Genomic DNA, 22908 nt, shown 5'->3' on the forward strand with positions numbered 1-22908 from the left:
AAAATTCTCCAAGTCAGGCTTCAGCAATACGTGAACCGAGAACTTCCTGATGTTCAAGCTGGTTTTAGAAAAGGCAGAGGAACCAGAGATCAAATTGCCAACATCTGCTGGATCATGGAAAAAGCAAGAGAGTTCCTGAAAAACATCTACGTCTGCTTTATTGACTATGCCAAAGCCTTTGACTGTGTGGATCACCATAAACTGTGGAAAATTCTGAGAGTGATGGGAATACCAGACCACCTGACCTGCCTCTTGAGAAATCTGTATGCAGGTCAGGAAGCAACAGTTAGAACTGGACATGGAACAACAGACTGGTTCCAAACAGGAAAAGGAGTACGTCAAGGCTGTATATTGTCACCCTGCTTATTTAACTTATATGCAGAGTACATCATGAGAAACACTGGACTGGAAGAAGCACAAGCTGGAATCAAGATTGCCGGGATAAATATCAATAACCTCAGATATGCAGATGACACAACCCTTATGGCAGAAAGTGAGGAGGACCTAAAAAGCCTCTTGATGAAAGAGAAGAGTGAAAAGGCTGGCTTAAAGCTCAACATTCAGAAAACAAAGATCATGGCATCTGGTCCCATCACTTCATGGGAAGTAGATGGGGAAACAGTGGAAACAGTGTCAGACTTTACTTTTTGGGGCTCCCAAATCACTGCAGATGGTGACTGCAGCCATGAAATTAAAAGACGCTTACTCCTTGGAAGAAAAGTTATGACCAACCGAGAGAGCATACTCAAAAGCAGAGACATTACTTTGCCAACTAAGGTCTGTCTAGTCAAGGCTATGGTTTTTCCAGTGGTCATGTATCGATGTGAGAGTTGGACTGTGAAGAAGGCTGAGCACCGAAGAATTGATGCTTTAGAACTGTCGTGTTGGAGAAGATTCTTGAGAGTCCCTTGGACTGCAAGGAGATCCAACCAGTCCATTCTGAAGAAGATCAGCCCTGGAATTTCTTTGGAAGGAATGATGGTAAAGCTGAAACTCCAGTACTTTGGCCACCTCATGAGAAGAGTTGACTCATTGGAAAAGACTCTGATGCTGGGAGGGATTGCGGGCAGGAGGAGAAGGGGACGACCGAGGATGAGATGGCTGGATGGCATCACTGACTCGATGGACATGAGTCTGAGTGAACTCCGGGAGTTGGTGATGGACAGGGAGGCCTGGCATGCAGGAATTCATGGGGTCGCAAAGAGTCGGACTCGACTGAGCGACTGAACTGAACTGAACTGAACTGAACTTGAAACCCAATGGATTGGCAAAAATTAAGAAGTTATATAAGAACTGGCAATAATATGAAGAAATAGAATCTCCTTATGTGCTATTCATAATTTAGAACAAATTGCTAGAGAAATCTAGCAATATTTGGTGAAAAATTTATATGCACATTTTACAGGATCCAGGACTTCTACTCTAAAATGCATACTTCTGATAAACTGACACAGAAACACAAAGAGACAGAGACATCTGTGAAGATATTTCTGAAGCACTGTTTGAATACCTAAGAACTGGAAACTATCTATCAAAGAACAAATAAAGTACTGTGATATTAGTACTTGTTGGAATATAATTCAGCAGTCATCAGGAATGAACCATATATGAATATGGATAGATCTAAAAAAGAACACTGAATGAAAAGAGTAAGAAACAGAATTGAGATGTACAACATAATATCTCTTATGTTTAAAAAAAAATCTATACAAATAAACATCACTAGAGATTGTACATGGATATGGATCTTGCCAACCCAGGGATTGAACCCAGGTCTCCTGCATTGCAGGCAGATTCTTTTACCATCTGAGCTACTAGGGAAGCCCATATATATGTCATGGCAATCAATTCCAGTGTTTCTAAAGTCAGCATAAAACCTCCCCACTTCAAAATACCATAAAAACCACTTGCTTAAGGGAAATGTCAAGAAAGTAAAAGAGAAATGAACTGACCAATTCCGGGTCACATGGCTTACCGGAGTACACAGCACATGAGCAGCAGATGGGTAGGGACGTTAGCTGGATTGAGCATACTGGGTGTGTCTGACTTCATACAGGCCAGGAAGGCACGCATCCTTCTGTTTTTGTCCTCAACTGCTTTGCCTAGCCAGAGCTTCTTGAGGTTTGGGCAAGTCCATTCTCGAAATGTCAGTGCAGACACCAGCTCTGGGGTTTGAGGTGACTTCCCTTTATAGGCAGACCACTCTTTAAGAATCACTGAAGGAACTAAAAGACAGAAATTGAGGAAAAACAGGCTTTAGAGACTCTGAGCTTTTCACCACTGGTCACAACTGACAGAATCCATCACACTTCAACATCTTTATATTTTCTGTCACTATAATTTTTATTGTTAGCAGCAGTAATGGTGAGAATAGTAAGCATTTATCAGATGCTTGGTATGTATTAAGTATTTTATATATAAATGTAAATCTTACTTCTCTAGACAAACCTGAGAAGCATTATATTATCATAAAATATAGTACCCATTTTATAAATGAAAAACAACCAAAGCTCAACTGTCACATAGTTCTACAGTCATATAGTAGTCCCTCCATTATTCACAGGGAATACATTCCAAGACCCCCAGTGGACACCCAAAACCATGCATAGTACTGAATCCTGTATATACTATGGTTTTTCCTATACCTATAAACCTATGATAAAGGTATGCAAGAGATTAAGAACAATAATAAAATAGAATAATTATACTGTAATAAAAGTTATCTGAAAGTGGTTCTCTCTCAAAAAATCTTATTGTACAAATTTAATGCCTTTTCCATCTTAACTAAGCCCTTACCATGTATTGTGTCCATACCTTTTGCAGTCCAAGATGTGACAGCAAAACTAGCATTAATTTCTTTTTCCTTCTTCACAGTTTCACAGATAGAAGACTTGTTCTTACCATACATCTTTTGTTCTTAGTACAGATGTTAGCAACATCAGCATATCATTTTTTCCTTCCCTTATTAATTATTGAGAACTTAATAATAATAATTAACTATTAATTATTGAGAACTTTTACCTTTTCACTTAAAGAAAGCACTTTCTTGTTTCTCTTTGGCATATTTGAACTGCTAGTATCACTACTCTTGCACTTTGGGGCCATTATTAAGTAAAATAATGATTACTTGATCACAAGCACTTCAACTGATTATAGGGACATCCCTGGCTGTCCAGTGGTTAATATTCTGCACTTCCACTGTAGCGGACACAGGTTCAATCCCTGGTTGGTGAACTAAGATCCTGCATGCCTCACTGTGTGGCCAAAAAAATAAATAAATAAAATAAAATGATTTTAATACAATAGCAAAGATAGGAAATAGACATTGGTACATCTGTGTGTATAGTTCTACATCATGTGTAGATTCACGCAGTTATCACCACAATCAAGATATAAAACTATTCCATCACCAGAAAGATTTCTCCTGTGCTACCCCTTTTATGGTCACATGCAATGCTCTCTGGCACCATCCTTGATCTCTGCCAAGCACTAATCTGCTCTCTATCTCTATAATTTTGTCAGTTTGAGAATGTTATTGAATCAGAATTGAATCAGAATGCAACCTTTTGAGACTGGCATTTTCACTCAGCATAATGCTCTTGAGATCTATTCATGTTGATGCATATATCAATAGCTCATTCCTACTTTGCTGAGTAATATGCCATGGTATAGATGTACATGGTTTACCTTTTGAAGGACATCTAGGTTATGTCCAGTTTGGGGCTATTATGAATAAAGGTGCTATGAATATTTGTGTATAAGTTCCCACATAAAAATAAGTCTTCATTCTCTAGCATAAATGCTCCAAAAATGTAGTGCTACACACTTATTTTTAGTCTACTTTTAGTTTTAAGGAACTGCCAAATTGTCTTCTAGAGTGGTGGTATCATGTTACATTCCATCAGCAAATCATGAGTGATCCAGTTTTCCCACATTCAATCTAGCATGCTCTATTAACACCATTATTCATTTTAGCCATTCTTTTTTTAAATTTATTTTAATTGGAGGTTAATTACTTTCCAATATTGTATTGGCTTTCCCATACATCAACATGAATCTGCCACAGGTATACATGTGTTCCCCATCCTGAACCCCGATAGATAGGTATGTAGCAATACTTCACTGTGGTTTTGATTTGCATTTCGCTAATGGCTAATGATGGCGAATATATTTTCATGTCTTTATATTCCACACATATATCTTGTTCAGTGAAATGTCTGTGAATGTCTTTTGCTGATTTTCTAATTGGATTATTTTAATATTGTTCAGTTTTCAGAGTTCTTGCAGATACTCTCTTTCAGAGTATTTCAGATCCTAGTCTAGATATCTGGCACTTGTTCACCTGTGGATTTCCAGCTGATCCAGTACTATTTGTTAAAAAGACAATCCTTCCTCCAACGAAGTGCTTCTGCAGCTCTGTCAAAAATCAGTTTGCTGTACTTGTGTGAGGCAATTTTTGGGTTCTCTATTCTGTTCCATTGGTCTATACCACTGTTGATCACAGTCTTAATCACTGTAGTGACATATTAAGTTTTATAATCAGGTAGAGTGATTGCTCCCAAATTATTATTCCTTCTCAAAAATGTTTTAGCTATGCTAGGTCCTTTCTTTTTCCATATAAATATTAAAATAATCTTATCTTCATATATACAGAATCCTGATAGAATTAGATATAAACTGTTAAATCTATATACAATTAATTAAAAAAATTCCAACAAACAAAAGTCCAGTACCAGATAATTTGATAGTGAATTCCCCCAAAATTTAAAGGAGAGCTACCACCTATCCTTCTCAAATGATTCAAAAAAAAACTGAACAGGGAGGAATGCCTCTATACTCATTCTATATAAAACAAAAAACATCCTTCAAGAATACAGGGAAAATAAAGACATTTTCAGATGAAGGAAAACTAGGATACTTTAAAAAAAGCAAACCTATCCTAAAAGAATGACTACAGGGAATGATAAAAGACTACAGGGAATGATAAAAGAAGGAATTTTGGAATTATCAGGAAGGAAGAAAAAACAATGAAAAGAACAAATATATGGATAAATACAATATATTTTCTTTCTTCTGAGTTTTCTAAATTATATCTCACAGTAAGCAAAAACTATAACAATGTCTGTAGAGAAAATAATTAAGACAATTATAAGTGGAGAAAGGTAAAAGAGATGTAATAGAGGTCAGGTTCACCTCACTTGAACTGGTAAAACGTCAACACCAGTATAGACTATGATTAAGTTATGTATATACAATGTAATACCTAGTAAATACACTAAAGTAGTTATACAAAAAGATACATTCAAAAACATATAGATAAATAAAAATGGAATTCTATAATAAGTTCACGTATCTATAGGATGGGAAGGATAGGAAAACAGAGACATGAAAAACAGAACAAACAAGTAAAAATAAAATGACAGACTTAAACTCTAACATGCCAATAATTACATTAAATACAAGTAACTTGGTAAAGTAAAGTAAATTGGTCGAATGACACCAATTAAACACACTGTGGAATCTAAAAAGATGACACAAGGGATTCCCTGATGGTGCAGTGGTTAGGACTGGGCACTTTCACTGCCAGGGCCCAGGTCCAATCCCTGGTCAGAAAAACTAAGATCCTGCAAGCAGAGTCGTGAGGCCAGAAAAAAAAAAAAAAAAAAGAGAGAGAGAGAGACACACACACACACAAATGAACTTATTTACAAAACAGAAACAGAAACAGAAACAAAACTTCAAAAACAAACTTATGGTTACCAAAGCAAAAAGGAACGGGCTGGGAGGGAGGGATAAACTAGGAGATTGGGATTAAAACATACGCACTACTATACATAGAAGATATAAAGCAACAAGGACCTACTGAAAAGCACAGGGAACTCTATTCAATATTCTGTAATAACCTCTATGGGAAAAGAATCTGAAAAAGTGGATATATGTATAACTGATTCACTTTGCTGTACTAACACAACACTGGAAACTAACACTGAAACTAACACAACACTGTAAATCAACTATACCCAAACATAAAATAAAAGTTTAAAAAAGGGTTCCCTTTCCTCCACATCCTTTGCCAATATTTGTTGTCTTTTTGATAACCATTCTGAAAGGTGTAAGGAGATATCTCACTGTGGTTTTTATTTGCATTTCCCTGACGACTGGAGAAGTTGAGCATTTTTTCACATGTCTGTTGGCCATCAGTATGTCTTTAGAAAAATGTCTATTCAGATCCTATGCCAATTATTTAATTGGGTTGTTTTTTTGATGTGGAGTACAAAGTATTCTTTGTATATTTTGGATATTAACCCATTGTTGGATAGATCATTCGCATATCTTTCCCAATTCAGTGCATAGCCTTTCTGTTTTGTTGATAGTTTCATATGCTATGCAGAGTTTTCAGTTTGATGGAGTCCCATTTATTTATTTTTGTTTTTGTTTACCTAACATGAGACATATCAAATAAGAAAAAAAAACAAACAACAAACCCTAACACTGATGTCAAAGAGCATAGGGTTTAGGTTTCTTTTAGAAGTTTTTATGGTTTTAGGTGTTACGTTTAACTGTTTAATCCACTGCATGTAGCTATCCACTTTTCCCAACACCATTTATTGAAGAGGCTGTCTTTTTCCCCATTGCATATTTTCGTTTCTTTTTCTCATAGATAAATTGCTTATGTAATTTTGGGCTTATTTATGGGCTCTCCATTCAGTTCCATTGATCCATATATCTGTTTATGTGCCAGTACCATTCTGTTTTGATTACTGAAGCTTTGTGTGTAATACAGTTTGAAATTAGGGACTGTGATGCCTCCTGTTTTGTTCTTTTTTTTTTTTTACTTTACAATATTGTATTGGTTTTGCCATACTTCAACATGAATCCGCCACAGGTGTACACATGTTCAGCAAAAGAGCCACAGATGTATAGAACGGTCTTTTGGACTCTGTGGGAGAGGGAGAGGGTGGGATGATTTGGGAGAATGGCATTGAAACATGTATAATATCATATAAGAAACGAATCGCCAGTCTAGGTTTGATGCAGGATACAGAATGCTTGGTTCTGTTTTCTTCTTTTCTTTAAAATTTACAACATTGTGTTAGTGTCAGGTGTACAGCAAAGTGACTCCATTTTATACACATTATACATAGGCTTCCCTGGTAGCCAGGTGGTAGAGAATCTGAACTTGAATATATAATACAAGATATATAATTATAACTATATAATATATATAACATATATATATATATTTTCAGATTGTTTTCTCATATAGATAATTACAGAGTATTGAGTTTCCTTGGCTACACAGTAGATCCTTATTGATTATCTGCTTTATGCATGCATGCTATGCATGCTAAGTCACTTCAGTTGTGTCCAACTCTTTGTGATCCCAAGGACTATAACCCACCAGGCTCCTCTGTCCATGGAATTTTCCAGGCGAGAATACAGAGTGGGTTGCCATTTCCTCCTCCAGGGGATCTTCTTGACCCAGGGATCAAACCCATGTCTCTTCTATCTCCTGCATTGGCAGGCAGGTTCTTTACCACAAGCGCTGTTTATGTTAATCCCAACCTCCTAATTTATCTTTTCTCCCCAGCCTTTCCCCTTTGGTAACCATAACTTTGTTTTTGAAGTCTGTAAGTCTGTTTCTGTTTTATAAATAAGTTCTTTTGAGCCACTTTTCAGATTTTCCACACATAAGCAGTATCATATGATATTTGTCTTTCTCTAACTTACTTCACTTAGTATGATAATCTCTAGATCCATCTGTACTGCTGCAAATGGCATTATTTCATTCTTTTGTAACGGCTTGATTAATATCCTAGTGTATGGTGTGTGAGAGAGAGAGTGAGAGTGAGTGTATTCCATTATCTTCTTCATAGATTACTCTGTTGATGGAAATTTAGGCTGCTTTCATGTCTCGGATACTATAAATAGTATTGCTATAACCATTCGGTTGCATGTATCTTTTCAAATTAGTTTTCACCTTTTCCAGATATATATGCACAGGAGTGGGATTACTGGATCATATGGTAGTTCTAGTTTTAGTTTTTTAAGGAAAAACACCATACTGTTCTCCATGTTTTTTTGTTTTTAAGACTTTATGGCTATTTGGGTCTTCTGTGTTTCCATATAAATTTTAGAGTTGTTTTAGTTCTGTGGAAAACATTGTTGGTATTTTGATAGGGATTGCATTGAATCTGTAGATTACCTTAGATAGTATGGTTTTTGGCAATATTAACTCTTTGATTCCACAAACAATTATATCTTTCTGTTTGTGCTATCTTCAATCTCTTTCATCAAAGATTAATAATTTCCTGAATATAGGTCCTTTAACACCTTGCTTAGATTTATTCCCAGGTATTTTAATTTTTTTAATTGGAGGATAATAGCTTTACAGTGTTTTACTGGTTTACTTTAATCTTTACATGACTGTTTGTTGGGAGTTTTTGATTACGGATTCAATTTCATTAAATTGGCCTGTTCATATTTTCTATTTCTTCCTGATTTAGTCTTGGGAGATTGTACATCTCTAGGAATTTCTACTTTTCTTCTAAGTTGTCCATTTTATTCATTTTTTAATTTTTAAAAATTTCTGTTGTATATTGGAATATAGTTGGTTAACAATGTTGTTAGTTTCAGGCATACTGCAAAGTGATTGAGCTATATGTATACATGTACCTATTCTTTTCCAAATTCTTTTCGCATTTAGGTTATTTTACAGAGTACTGACCAGAGTTCCCTGATTCCTGTTGGTTATCTATTTTAAATATAGCAGTGTGTACTTATTAATCCTAAACCCCCCAATCTCTCCTCCCACCTTCCCCTTGATATAGGTTGTCCATTTTATTGATGTAAAATTGTCCATAGTAATCTCTTATGATCTTTTCATTTCTGTGGTGTTGGTTGTAGCTGCTCCTTTTTCATTTCTAATTTTATTGATTTGGGCCCTCTATTTTTCTTGATGAAGCTAGATAAAAATTTACCAGTTTTATCACTTCAAAGAACAGGGTCTTAAGTTCATTGATCTTTCTTATTTTTAGTCTCCATGGCATTTATTTCTATTCTGATTTTTATCATTTCTTCTACTACCTTTGGGGCTTTTGCTCCTATTTTCTACTTTCTTTAGGTGTAAGGTTGGGTTGTTTCAGATTTTTCTTTTTCCTAAGGCTGGCTTGCATCAGTTCAGTTCAGTTGCTCGGTGGTGTCTGACTCTGTGATCCCATGAATCGCAGCACGCCAGGCCTCTCTGTCCATCACCAACTCCTAGAGTTCACTCAGACTCATGTCCATTGAGTCAGTGATGCCATCCAGCCATCTCATCCTCGGTTGTCCCCTTCTCCTCCTGCTCCCAATCCCTCCTAGCATCAAAGTCTTTTCCAATGAGTCAACTCTTTTCATGAGGTGGCCAAAGTACTGGAGTTTCAGCTTTAGCATCATTCCTTCCAAAGAAATCCCAGGGCTGATCTCCTTCAGAATGGACTGGTTGGATCTCCTTGCAGTCCAAGGGACTCTCAAGAGTCTTCTCCAACACCAAAGTTCAAAAGCATCAATTCTGTAGCGCTCAGCCTTCTTCACAGTCCAACTCTCACACCCATACATGACCACAGGAAAAACCATAGCCTTGACTAGACGGACCTTAGTCAGCAAAGTAATGTCTCTGCTTTTGAATATGCTATCTAGGTTGATCATAACTTTTCTTCCAAGGAGTAAGCTTCTGTTAATTTCACGGCTGCAATCACATCTGCAGTGATTTTGGAGCCCCCCAAAATAAAGTCTGACACTGTTTCCACTGTTTCCCCATCTATTTCCCATGAAGTGATGGGACTGCATGCCATGATCTTTGTTTTCTGGATGTTGAGCTTTAAGCCAACCTTTTCACTCTCCTCTTTCACTTTCATCAAGAGGCTTTCTAGTTCCTCTTCACTTTCTGCCATAAGGCTGGTGTCATCTGCATATCTGAGGTTATTGAGAGTTCTGGCAATCTTGATTCCAGCTTGTTTTTCTTCCAGTCCAGCGTTTCTCATGATGTACTCTGCATATAAGTTAAATAAGCAGGGTGACAATATACAGCCTTGACGTACTCCTTTTCCTATTTGGAACCAGGCTGTTGTTCCATGTCCAGTTCTAACTGTTGCTTCCTGACCTGCATACAGATTTCTCAAGAGGCAGGTCAGGTGGTCTGGTATTCCCATCTCTCAGAATTTTCCACAGTTTACTGTGATCCACACAGTCAAAGGCTTTGGCATAGTCAATAAAGCAGACGTAGATGTTTTTCTGGAACTCTCTTGCTTTTCCATGATCCAGTGGATGTTGGCAATTTGATCTCTGGTTCCTCTGCCTTTTCTAAAACCAGCTTGAACATCTGCAATTTCATGGTTCACATATTGCTGAAGCCTGGCTTGGAGAATTTTGAGCATTACTTTACTAGCATGTGAGATGAGTGCAATTGTGTGGTAGTTTGAGCATTCTTTGGCATTGCCTTTCTTTGGGATTGGAATGAAAATTGACCTTTTCCAATGATACAGATGAACCTATTTCCAAGGCAGGAATAGAGACAGAGAGATAGAGAATGGACCTATGGACACAGTGGGGGAAGGGGAGGGTGGGATGAATTGGGAGATTAGGGTTGACATATATACACTACTATGTGTAAAACACATACACTGGGGCTTCCCTGGTGGCTCAGATGGTAAAGCATCTGCCTGTAATGTGGGAGACCCAGGTTCAATCCCTGGGTTGGGAAGATCCACTGGAGAAGGAAATGGCAACACACTCCAGTATTCTTGCCTGGAGAATTCCGTGATTGAGGAGCCTGGTAGGCTACAGTCCACGGGGTCACAAAGAGTTGGACATGACTGAGCGACTTCACTTTGCTTTGCTTATGTGTAAAACAGATAGCTAGTGGGAACCTGCTATATAGCACAGGGAGTTCAGCTCAGTGCTCTTTTGATGACCTAGATGGGTGGGATGGGCATGGAGTGGGAGGAAGTCCTAAGAGGGAGGGTATATATGCATACATATAGCTGATTCACTTTGTTGTACAGCAGAAATTAACACAATATTTTAAAGCACTTATACTCCAAAGAAAAAGTCTTTAAGTGTATAAATAATAGATGCTAGAGTGGGTGTGGAGAAAAGAGAACCCTGCTAAACTGTTCGTTGGAATGTAAATTGTTGCAACCACCATGAAGAACCATACTGGGGCTCCTTAAAAAACTCAAAATAGAGTTACCATATATATGATCCAGCTACTCCACTCCTGGGCATATATCCAGAAAAGATGAAAACTCTAATTTGAAAAGAGACATGAATCCCAATGTTCATAGGAGCACTATATTTCAATAGCCAAGACACAGAAGCAACAACAAAAAAAGTCCTCTTACTCATAGGCTTTCCTGATGGCTCAGACGGTAAAGAATCTACCTGTAATGCGGGAGATCTGAGTTCGATCCTGGGTTCAGAAGATCCCCTGGAGGAGGGCATGGCAACCCACTCCAGTATTCTTGCCTGGAGAATCCCCATGGATATAGGAGCCTATTGGGCTATATAGGTCACAAAGAGCTGGACATGACTGAGCAACTAAGCACAGTACACAGCACATTTATCATAGGGGACTGGAATGCAAAAGCAGGAAGTTAAAAGATACCTAGAGTAACAGGCAAGTTTGGCCTTCAAGTACAAAATGAAGCAGGGCAAAGGCTAACAGAACTCTGCCAAGAGAATGCACTAGTCATAGCAAACACCCTTTTTCAACAATGTAAGAGACAGCTTTACACATGGACATCACCAAATGGTCAATACTGAAATCAGACTGATTATATTCTTTATTTGTAGCCGAAGATGGAGAAGCTGTATACAGTTGGAAAAAACAAGACCTGGAGCTGACTGTGGCTCAGATCATCAGCTTCTCATAGCAAAATTCAGGCTTACATTAAAGAAAGTGGGGAAAACCACGAGGCTAGTCAGATACAACTTAAATCAATCCCCTATAAATATACAGTGGAGGTGATGAATACATTCAAGGGATTAGATCTAGTAAACAGAGTGCCTGAAGAATATGGACAAAGTAACAATGTACATGAGATAGCGAACAAAACCGTGCCAAAGAAAAACAAAGGCAAGAAGGCACAGTGGTTGTCTGAGGAGGCTTTACAAATAGCTGAGGAAAGAAGAAAAGCAAAAAGCTAGGGAGAAAGGGAAACGTACATCCAACTAAACACAGAGTTCCAGAGAATAGCAAGGAGAGACAAGAAGGTCTTCTTCAATGAACAATGCGAAGAGACAGAGGAAAACAACAGAAAGAGTAAGACTGGAAATCTCTACAAGAAAACTGGAAATATCAAAGGAACATTTCATCCAAAGATGGGCACAATAAAGGAAAGAAATGTTAAAGACCTAATAGAAGCTGAAGAGATCAAGAAGTGATGGAAAGATATCCAGAAGAACTGTACAAAAAGGATGTTAATGACCCGGATCTTAATAACCACAATGGTGTAGTCTCTCACTCAGAGCCAGACATTCTGGAGTATGAAGTCAAGTGGGCCTTAGGAAGCACTCCTGCCAATAAAGTTAGGGGATGTGATGGAATTTCAGCAGAGCTACTTAAAATCCTAACTGATGATGCTATTAAAGTGCTGTACTCAATATGTCAGTAAATTTGGGAAATGCAGCAGTGGCCATAGGACTGGAAAAGGCCAATCCACTTTCCAAGTCCCAAGAACGGCAGTACTAAAGAACGTTCAAACCACTAGACAATTACACTCATCTCCCATGCTAGTAAGGTTATGCTCAAAATACTACAAGATAAGCTTCAGCGTTAAGTGAACTGAGAACTTCTAGATGTTTAAGCTGGGTTTAGAAAAGGCAGAGGAACAAAAGATCAAATTGCCAACATTCACTGAATCATAGAGAAAGTAAGGGAATTCCAGAAAAACATCTACCTCTGTTTCATTGACTACACTAAAGTATTAAAAAAACTAAGATCATGGCATCCAGTCCCATTACTTCAAGGCAAATAAAAGGGGAGAAGGTAGGAGCAGTGACAGATTTCCTCTTCTTGGGCTCTATAATCACTGCAGATGGTGACTACAGCCATGAAATTAGAAGACGATTGCTTCTTGGCAGGGAAGCTATGGCGAACCTAGACAGTGTGTTAAAAAGCAGACATCACTTTGCTGACAAAGGTCGGTAGAGTCAAGACTAAGGTCTTTCCAGTAGTCAGGCACAGATGTGAAAGCTGGACAATAAAGAAGGCAGAGAACTGAAGAATTGATGCTTCTGAACTATAGTGCTGGAGAAGACTCTTGAGAGTCCCTTGGAAAGCAAGGAGATCAAACCAGTCAATCTTGAAGAAAACCAACTTTGCATACTCTTTGGACAGACTGATGTTGAAGCTGAAGTTCCAACACTTTGGCCCCCTGGCACGAACAGCCAACTCACTGGAAAAGACCCTGATGTTGGTAAAGAATGAAGACAGAAGAGGGTGAAAACAGAGGATGAGATGGTTAGATGGCAACACCGATTCAATGGACATGAACTTGGCCAAACTATGGGAGATGGTGAGGGACAGGGAAGCTGAGTGTGCTGTAGCCCACAGGTTCACGAAGAGTCATACACAACTTGGCGACTAAACAACAATAACAACAACAACAACAACACACAGTTATATTTCTCAGCCATAAAAAAGATTGAAAATCTACCATTTGCAGCAACATGGATGGACCTAAAGAATATTATGCTTAGTGAAATAAGTCAGACAGAGAAAGACAAATATCATATGATATCACTTACATGTGGAATATATAAAAATGATATAAATGAACTTATTTACAAAACAGGAACACACACAGGCTTTGAAAACAGACTTAACAGTTATCAAAGGGGGATAGGGGAAATAAATTAGGAGTTGGGGATTAACAGATGAAAGGTTGTTGCTGAGCCATGAAAGACACCGGGATTCTTGGCCTTTGGAGGAGAGGAATTCAATCTGGGGCCAGTGACAAGGCTTGATCACTCAGAGCTTTTGCGTGATCAAGTTTTATTAAAGTATAAAAGAGATAGAGAAAGCTTCTGACATAGACATCATAAGGGGGAAGAAAGAGTGCCCCCCCTGCTAGCCTTTAGCAGTATGTTATATACCTGTCAGCAAGCAGTTAATTAGAGAAAGGGAATGTCTCAAAACTCAGAGTGGCACCAGGCCCCTCACCCACAACATGCATTTTGAGATAATACTAGAACAAGGTGAGTCATCCTGGGTCATAAACTGATTGACATGAATCTTGAAGAAAGGCAGGTTTCCAAGTAAACATATAGTTTCATTAACATAGAGTAGGAGAACAATATATGAGTAAAACATACTGGTTTGCTGAGCCATTATCAGTTCTGAGGTCCTGAGTCTTAAGAAAGACAGAGTCTAGAGTAAATACATAGTTCAGTAACATACCTTAAGAAAACCATTCCCATAAGAAAAAAGCATTGGTTAGCTCAAAGTTTGAGAAAAATTAAGATTAGGTGGAACCAGGTGCCATCATGGCAACACAAAATTTTAAGAGAACCCTCCTTTTAATTTTGTATAAAGAAGGGAAAATTTCCTTTTGCTGCTTAAGAGAGAGATAAAAAACGTCTGACATTTGCAGCCTATTTCTTTTGTTTGTAGACTCCTGGCCTTTCTGCCGGTTACCCTCTCATAGATACACACTACTATATATAAAGTAGATAACCAACAAGGACCTACTATATATATATATATATATATAGCACACAGAACTATGTTGAAATATGTTCAATACCTATAATAGGAAAGAATATATATATAAAAAGGAACCAATTTTGCTGTACACCTAAAACCTATACAACACAATAATTCAAGTATACATCAATAAAAAAATCATTCTTCCTGTCTTTAGATTTGGAAGGGGTTGACTGTAATCTATCTTGTCATGATTTCTTTGGGTTTATACTATCTATAACTCACTCAGCTTCCCTGGTGGCTCAGCTGGTAAAGAATGCTCCTGCAATGTGGGAGACTTGGGTTTGATCCCTGGGTTGGCAAGATCCCCTGGAAAAGGGAAGGGCTACCCACCCCAGTATTCTGGCCTGGAGAATTCCATGGACTGGTATAGTACATGGAGTTGCAAAGAGTTAGGCATGACTGAGCAACTTTCACTTTCACTTTGGGGCTTCCCTGATAGCTCAGTTGGTAAAGAATCCACCTGCAATGCAGGAGACCCTAGTTTGATTCCAGGGTCCAGAAGATCCACTGGGGAAGGGATAGGCTACCCACTTCAGTATTCTTGGGCTTCCCTTGTGGCTCAGCAGGTAAAGAATCTGCCTGAAATGCAAGAGACCTGGGTTTGATCCGTGGGTTGGGAAGATCCCCTGGAGATGAGAAAGGATACACACTCTAGTATTCTGGCCTAGAGAATTCCACAGCCTGTATAGTCCATGTGGTTGCAAAGAGTTGGACACAACTGAGCAACTTTCACTTTCAGCGTCTTGACTCTGTAGGCTTGTTTTTGCCAAATATGAGAATATTTAAACTATTATTTCTTTAAGTAATTCTCTTCTCCTTCTGAGACTGATTTACACAAATATTAGATCTTTTATTATAATTCCACTGATCACTGTTCATTTTTCAGTCTATTTTCTGTTATTGAGACTAGATAATTTCTGTTTTTCTTTCTCTAGGTCCAAAATTATTTTCTCTGTTGTCTCCAATCTGCAGTTTAACCCATCCTTTGTGTATTTTATTTCAGTTATTGTGTCTCTTAATTTTTAATTTCCATTTATTTTTCTTTGTATATTAGATCTCTTTGCTAAGACTTTCCGATTTTAATTTGCAGATCACTCACCTAGAGCCAGACATCCTGGAATTTGAAGTCAAGTGGGCCTTAGAAAGTATCACGACGAACAAAGCTAGTGCAGGTAATGGAACTCCAGTTGAGCTACTTCAAATCCTGAATGATGATGCTGTGAAAGTGCTGCACTCAATATGCCAGCACATTTGGAAAACTCAGCAGTGGCACAGGACTGGAAAAGGTCAGTTTTCATTCCAATTCCAAAGAAAGACAATGCCAAAGAATGCTCAAACTACCACACAATTGCACTCATCTCACATGCTAGTAAAGTAATGCTCCAAATTCTCCAAGCCAGGCTTCAGCAATACGTGAACCATGAAATTGCAGATGTTCAAGCTGGTTTTAGAAAAGGCAGAGGAACCAGAGATCAAATTGCCAAAATCTGCTGGATCATCGAAAAAGCAAGGGTTCCAGAAAAACATCTATTTCTGCTTTATTGACTATGCCACAGCCTTTGACTGTGTGGATCACAATAAACTGGAAAATTCTGAAAGAGATGGGAATACCAGACCACCTGACTTGCCTCTTGAGAAACGTGTGTGCAGGTCAGGAAGCAACAGTTAGAACTGGACATGGAACAGCAGACTGGTTCCAAATAGGAAAAGGAGTACGTCAAGGCTGTATATTGTCACCCTGCTACATCATGAGAAACGCTGGGCTGGCAGAAGCACAAGCTGGAATCAAGATTGCCAGGAGAAATATCAATAACCTCAGATATGAAGATGACACAACCCTTATGGCAGAAAGGGAAGAGGAACTAAAAAGCCTCATGATGAAACTGATAGAGGAGAGCGAAAAAGTTGGCTTAAAGCTCAACATTCAGAAAACGAAGATCATGGCATCTGGTCCCATCACTTCATAGGAAATAGATGGGGAAACAGTGGAAACAGTGTCAGACTTTATTTTGGGGGGCTCCAAAATCACTGCAGATGGTGACTGCAGCCATGAAATTAAATGACGCTTACTCCTTGGAAGAAAAGTTATGACCAACCTAGATAGCATATTCAAAAGCAGAGACATTACTTTATCAACAAAGGTCCATCTAGTCAAGGCTATGGTTTTTCCAGCGGTCATGTATGGATGTGAGAGTTGGACTGTGAAGAAAGCTGAGCACCGAAGAATTGATGCTTTTGAACTGTGCTGTTGGAGAAGACTCTTGAGAGTCCTGGGACTGCAAGGAGATCCAACCAGTCCATTCTGAAAGAGATCAGTCCTGGGGTTCTTTGGAAGGAATGATGCTAAAACTGAAACTCCAGTACTTTGGCCACCTCATGCGAAGAGCTGACTCATTGGAAAAGACCCTGATGCTGGGAAGGATTGGGGGCAGGAGGAGAAGGGGACGATAGAGGATGAAATGGCTGGATGGCATCATTGACTCGATGGACGTGAGTCTGAGTGAACTCCGGGAGTTGGTGATGGACAGGGAGGCCTTGCGTGCTGTGATTAATGGGGTCACAGAGAGTCGGACATGACTGAGCGACTGAACTAAACTGAACTGAAGAATGTTCAGGGAATTCCCTGGCAGTCCAGTGGTTAGTACTTGGTGCTTTCAATGCCAGGGGTCTGGATTCAGTCTCTGGTTGTGGAAATAAGATCTCACAAGCCAAGGAGTGTGGCTAAAAAATAAATAAACAGAAAGAAGAAAAACAATGTTCAAAACTGTTTGTCAAAGCATTTCTCTCTCATGGCTGCTCTGAAATCCTCAGCAGGTAATTTAATCAGTTGTGTTACAGTGATTTCATTTTCTATTGATAACACAAATGTATTGATTTTCTTTACTCAGTTTGAGATCTCAGTTTGAAATCTTTCTGGTTCTTGGTATAATGAGGGATTTTCAATTCAAACCTTGATATTTTGTGTATCATTTTAAGAGACTCTGGATCTTATTTAAATTTTGTGTTTTAGCAGGTCTTTTCTGTTAATACTCTGGTGGGTGAAGGAGGATGCTGTCTCTTTACTGGCAAGTGGGAGAAGAAGTCCTAGCTTCCCACCTGGTTATGTCTGTCACCTCTACAGCAGATGAAGGTCACATACTTTCTTATAGTATGGCAAAGGTAGAACTCCAGGTTCTTCTTTTGGCCTTTGTTGGTTGGGGCAAGAGTAGGTTATAGTTTTTCTATAGTGTTTGGCTGGAATAGAATGGCTGTTATCTAAACGCTCTCTGTATTGCTAGGTTGTTCCTTTGGGTACTTTGGCTATAGAAAACCAAAATACTTGGTTTTCTTGGTCTGTAGCTGTTGGCATTTCTGGGCTGTGATCTTGTCCTGTACCCAGCATGGGATATATAAAACACAGGGAAAACCCAGGGAACTTACTACTGCTTCATTCCTTGGAGCCCAAGGCCCTTAGCCAATCTGTCACCTCTTCACCTTCTAGAGCATCTTGTGCTTTCTAATATAGAATATCCTGAGCTTTTAGTTTTATTTAGCAGGAGGAATAGGTAAAAATACATCTACTCCATCTTCCCATAAGCAGAAATCTAGTTGGTTCTTTTGAATGTACTAATTTGACCATATTACTCTGGAGCTTAAAACATCTCAATGGCTCTAATTACCTACAAGATAAAATCTCAAAACAAAAACCACACTGAGGAGGAGAGACTAAATCAGATACATCTCCACATTCCCAAAGTTCAGCATGGATCTTATAAGTAACAGTTACTCTGAATGCTTAACGATTAAAGAATTTGGGCTTAAGTTAATGTATTTCCCACACCAATATGTATTCTGCTGAATTATGCACTTTCTCAAAGACTGTTCCACAGTCAAAAGTATGATGTTCTTGCATAGACATTTTTGTTCTGAGTCAAAGCTTTCAGAGAACTGTCAAAGCTAGAACCACATTTACCTTCTACAGGTAGCCGCCGCCGTATGGCCAGGCGTTCCATTTTCCGCTGTGTCTCTGCCAAACTGAAAAGAACCCCGTATACATATTGACGAGCTGACCGGAACAGGATGGCAGCTGGAGGAAGCTCCATGTTACACTCATCTTCAATACATACAGGAATCTTAATCTCACCCTAAAAAGAAAATGGTTCAGGACAAAGGAGAAAATGAGTTACCTCAAGGTTTGGAATTGAGCTGAGAAGAACAAGTAATGAACTGTAGCCTAGCTATTAAATTTTCTACTTTTATTTAGACAAAATTTCAGACTGAAAAGTTGTAAGAGCCCAGCTGAATATTAGACAGCTTAAAGCTAGTCCATTTTTAAAGTCTCTGCTATGATTAACTACAGCTGACTAAATGGGTAAAATTCATCTTAGACATTCTGCTGGGGAATGGATTTGTATGGTAAGGCTAGAGGATGGGAATAGCTCAGGAGAAGTAGAGGGAGAGGTAAAGACCAAGGGTATAATGCCTCTTCTTAGAGTGTGTTCATCCCTAGATCAGACTTTACAAACATGGTACATTGTCTTCTCCAAAAGCTTACAATTACCCTTCTCCTCTAGGCCTCATTTCCTGCACAGTCCCATCTTTTGCTGGTCTCACCTCCCTAGAGACCCTTGACACATGAAGGGCCATAGCACACTTGGTCTCCTTTGATCTCCTTTCAGATACAAAGATCAGACTTTTCTCTGATAACCTACAGTCCTATGAAGTTGAAGTACAGTGTGGAGAGCAGGGAGGTAAGTGTCGATGTGTTCTCTCACCTTAGTGAGGACATGGTAGATATATGGGTACATAAGACCCCTTCGATGTCTGTGTTCAGCAACCCGCAAGACTTCTGGAGCTACTGGAGGTAAGGGTGGAATGGTGATGTCCATATGGTTCCTTGTAGACATAGACAGGAGAGATGGGATGTGGGGCTCACCATCACCCAGGCTGGCATTTGAAACTCCAGCATCAATGGGCTCTACCCAAGAACCTCTGTCACTGTTTGGATCCTCCCATCCAGGTTGCTGCTGAAGTGTTTCTGTAATGTGACTAAAAGGTTTAAAAAGATAAGTATGGAAGACAGAAAGGAGGTTAATAAAGATATTTCAACTCAAGATGTCTATTCTGATTACAAGGAATCTTACAAACCCTCTAGAAGCCAGGACACTGGGTTAGCACTAGATCTGATACCATTCCTCTCAGTGGCCATCACTATCTTCCTACCTTCTTTCTTCAGATATAAACCAAAGCAATCAGAAGTCATGGGCTCCATTCTGAGTCCTTTATACCTTACAAAAGTCATGTTTAAAGTCTGCTTATGTTCTAAGGAAATAACTACAATTAAAACCTCAAAGTAGCTCTGTCTTCCAGGAATAATCTGCTTGGAGGAATAATCTAAAAAAAATGTTATTATACAAAATCCCACTGTTTTGATCCTTAGAACCTTTTTTAGTTACCAAGCAATATAACTGCATACTCAACTGTTTTAATATTTCAACTCTATAAAACCTTGCAATTTTTAAAATGTTCAATCTACTCCTCTTCACAAACTGAGAGATGACAGACATGATACATACCACACCCCTACCAGGGTGTCCCTAGCCAGCTGCTATGCTGTCTTCTACCTCAGTGGCCTGGGTATCTGAAAATTATTACCTGTACAGGGTCCAAGTGATCATGAAGTGACAAAAACATAGAGTTTTCCTACTTCACTTAAGTGCAAAGAGTCACAGGAAAAAGCCAGGAACATACACTTTCCTACATTCCCTACCTAGGTTAAAAGTAAAAGAATAGAGATACTTCAGAAATCTATTTCCTGGGGTGCCTGTATAGCTACTTACTCAGAGCTGGCTCCTTCTGGCTCATCACCATCAGAGGAAGAGGAGTGGGAAGAGTCTGGTCCCAAAGGAGTTGAGGCTTTGGAAGTCAGGTAATTGGGAAACTGGGATGCAGAGGAATCATAAGAGATAGCCCAATTGGCAAAGGGGCTGTCCTGCAGCATGGAATCCTCAGAAAAAGCATGGGATTCCCCCAAAGCATGGGGGGAGAAGAGAAGAGAGGAGTTGGGTCCCACTGGGAATGGTGGTGGATATTTCATTTTCTGGGGCACGTGGTGAGAAAACTAAAGGACGAAACAGACACAAAAGCTATTTATTTAACATTTTACCAGGCTCCAAGATGGTTCCCCCAAAGGTTGTGACACAGTGGATGAGGCCAGTGGCTGGAATTGTTGGAACACAAAGAACATACTGAGAATAACAAGAAATAATTCTAACAGTGATGTATGGACAGAATCCTTCAAAGGCAGGACAATGGACCAATCTATGTCTCCTAGAGTCATTCTTTCAATATTAGCTAATCTACATTCACAATGACCTAGTGGTTGCTGATTTGAATGTTTTCTTTAGAGTCTGCCAGCCTCAAGTTGAGAACGTGACATAGGTATGTACAATCTTGACATTCTGATAATACTGAATCACCTGAACTCCTTAACTCAAGACTATAAAAATTGGGAAACAACCCTAGTCTAATGCTATCAAATGGTCTCAAGCTTCTTAAAAGATACTTACCATTGGCTTCCCAGCAGAGAGAGTGCCCATTTGATTTTGTGGAATGGGAGGATTTCCAAGGCGATTATTTCGAAAACCTGAAGCAAAGAGAAAGTGCTATCTCTTTTAGTCAATCCTAATAATTCTACTCTGTTACATTCTGGTAACCTCATATCACCTGAGAAATTATTATGAATATGAGTTATAATTTACTGAACAGCTACTATGAGCTACACTAAGAACCTCACATAAATTATTTCTCATGATAACAACTCTATTAAGGAGGTATCATGAGCCACATTTCATGTAAATGTGACTTGCAAAGATCACACAGTGAGTACATAACAGAGGTAGAATTCAAATTCAGGCCTGACCCCCACAGATGGGGCAATTTTGTGTATACCAGGCTACTACAGAGATTAGCACCATACAGAGATTAGCACCAGAAGAAGCCCAAGCTAAGGAAATGGCATTGGATCCCATCTATAAATTCAAGAAATGAGGGCCCTGTTTCATGTCACCTCTCTTATTACATGGAAATCAAAAGGCAAATGTCTATCAAATAAGAATAACTTCTATGAGGGTGCAATACAAATAAGTGATTCCACTCTGTCCCAGAAGTTCTGAGAGACTCAGTTTCTTCTACATAAAGAGCAGCCCGGGGTCAGATGGAAGCCTTACCTAGAAAGGAGGGCCCCACTGGCAGTGAAGAGAGTTTGGTTGTGACTGAATAGTACTCAACCGCTTTCTTGAATCGTTCTATTTTATCTTCTGTCCTGGACTGGATATAGGAATATGAGATGTTCAGAAGGAGAAATAACATGAGTGTGCCTTTTTCATGCAATTTATAATTTGAGATTCAAAATAGTGGCAGAAATCAAATGTTTAAAGAAACCCAAGACAGCAATTTTTTTTATGCTGCAGAAAAGGTTAGGTAGGGAGAGAGTATTATAGAACATTAAAGCTCAAATACTTAAAAAAATCATTTAAAAAGTTTACTTACATTTTGTGCTATTCTAAAATGCTTACATGATCATTAGAAAAAATACATAAAGATAGAAAAAAACTAAATGGTACCATCACTCAAAGATATTTTGATGTTTCCTTCCACTGATTTTTAAAATTCATTTTTTGGGGGTTGAAGTACAGCTAGTCTATTTTGATACATTTCTGTAATGGTTTATGGAAAACCTCGAACAAACTTCGAGTTTTTGGCCAACCCAACATTTATTTTTTTTCTATAGTTGATACCATACTATATGTAAAATTTCATGTCTTGCTTTTATTATCGGAGAAGGCAATGGCACCCCACTCCAGTACTCTTGCCTGGAAAATCCCATGGATGGAGGAGCCTGGAGGCTGCAGTCCATGGGGTCGCTGAGGGTCGGACACGACTGAGCAACTTCATTTTCACTTTTCACTTTCATGCATTGGAGGAGGAAATGGCAACCCACTCCAGTGTACTTGCCTGGAGAATCCCAGGGATGGGGGAGCCTGGTGGGCTGCCGTTTATGGGGTTGCACAGAGTCAGACACGACTGAAGCAACTTAGCAGCAGCAGCTTTTAATATAGTACAAGATAATTTTGAATGGCTGAGTATTTTTCATTGTAAGTGTATCATAAATTATTTAA

The 22908-nt window shown here is 38.9% G+C and overlaps 1 protein-coding gene across 4 annotated transcripts in view; it reads right to left on the reverse strand.

Moving 5' to 3' along the window:
- Nucleotides 1-22908, reverse strand: part of FAM120C (family with sequence similarity 120 member C) — a 150701-nt gene that overhangs the window by 52090 nt on the left and 75703 nt on the right. For 2 of the 4 annotated variants that reach the window (XM_004022057.5, XM_027963299.3), the window contains exons 5-10: nt 21958-22057; nt 21298-21374; nt 20569-20849; nt 19504-19777; nt 18702-18873; nt 1976-2225 (exon numbers count right to left, since the gene is read on the reverse strand). In XM_004022057.5, coding sequence (XP_004022106.1) covers nt 1976-2225; nt 18702-18873; nt 19504-19777; nt 20569-20849; nt 21298-21374; nt 21958-22057 — 1154 coding nt within the window. Of the gene's footprint in view, nt 1-1975; nt 2226-18701; nt 18874-19503; nt 19778-20568; nt 20949-21297; nt 21375-21957; nt 22058-22908 lie in introns of those variants that run through there. The other 2 variants (XM_042242234.2, XM_042242233.1) reach the window with 2 other exon arrangements.

Source organism: Ovis aries, chromosome X, assembly GCF_016772045.2.
Source record: "Ovis aries strain OAR_USU_Benz2616 breed Rambouillet chromosome X, ARS-UI_Ramb_v3.0, whole genome shotgun sequence".
NCBI classification, from domain to species: domain Eukaryota; kingdom Metazoa; phylum Chordata; class Mammalia; order Artiodactyla; family Bovidae; genus Ovis; species Ovis aries.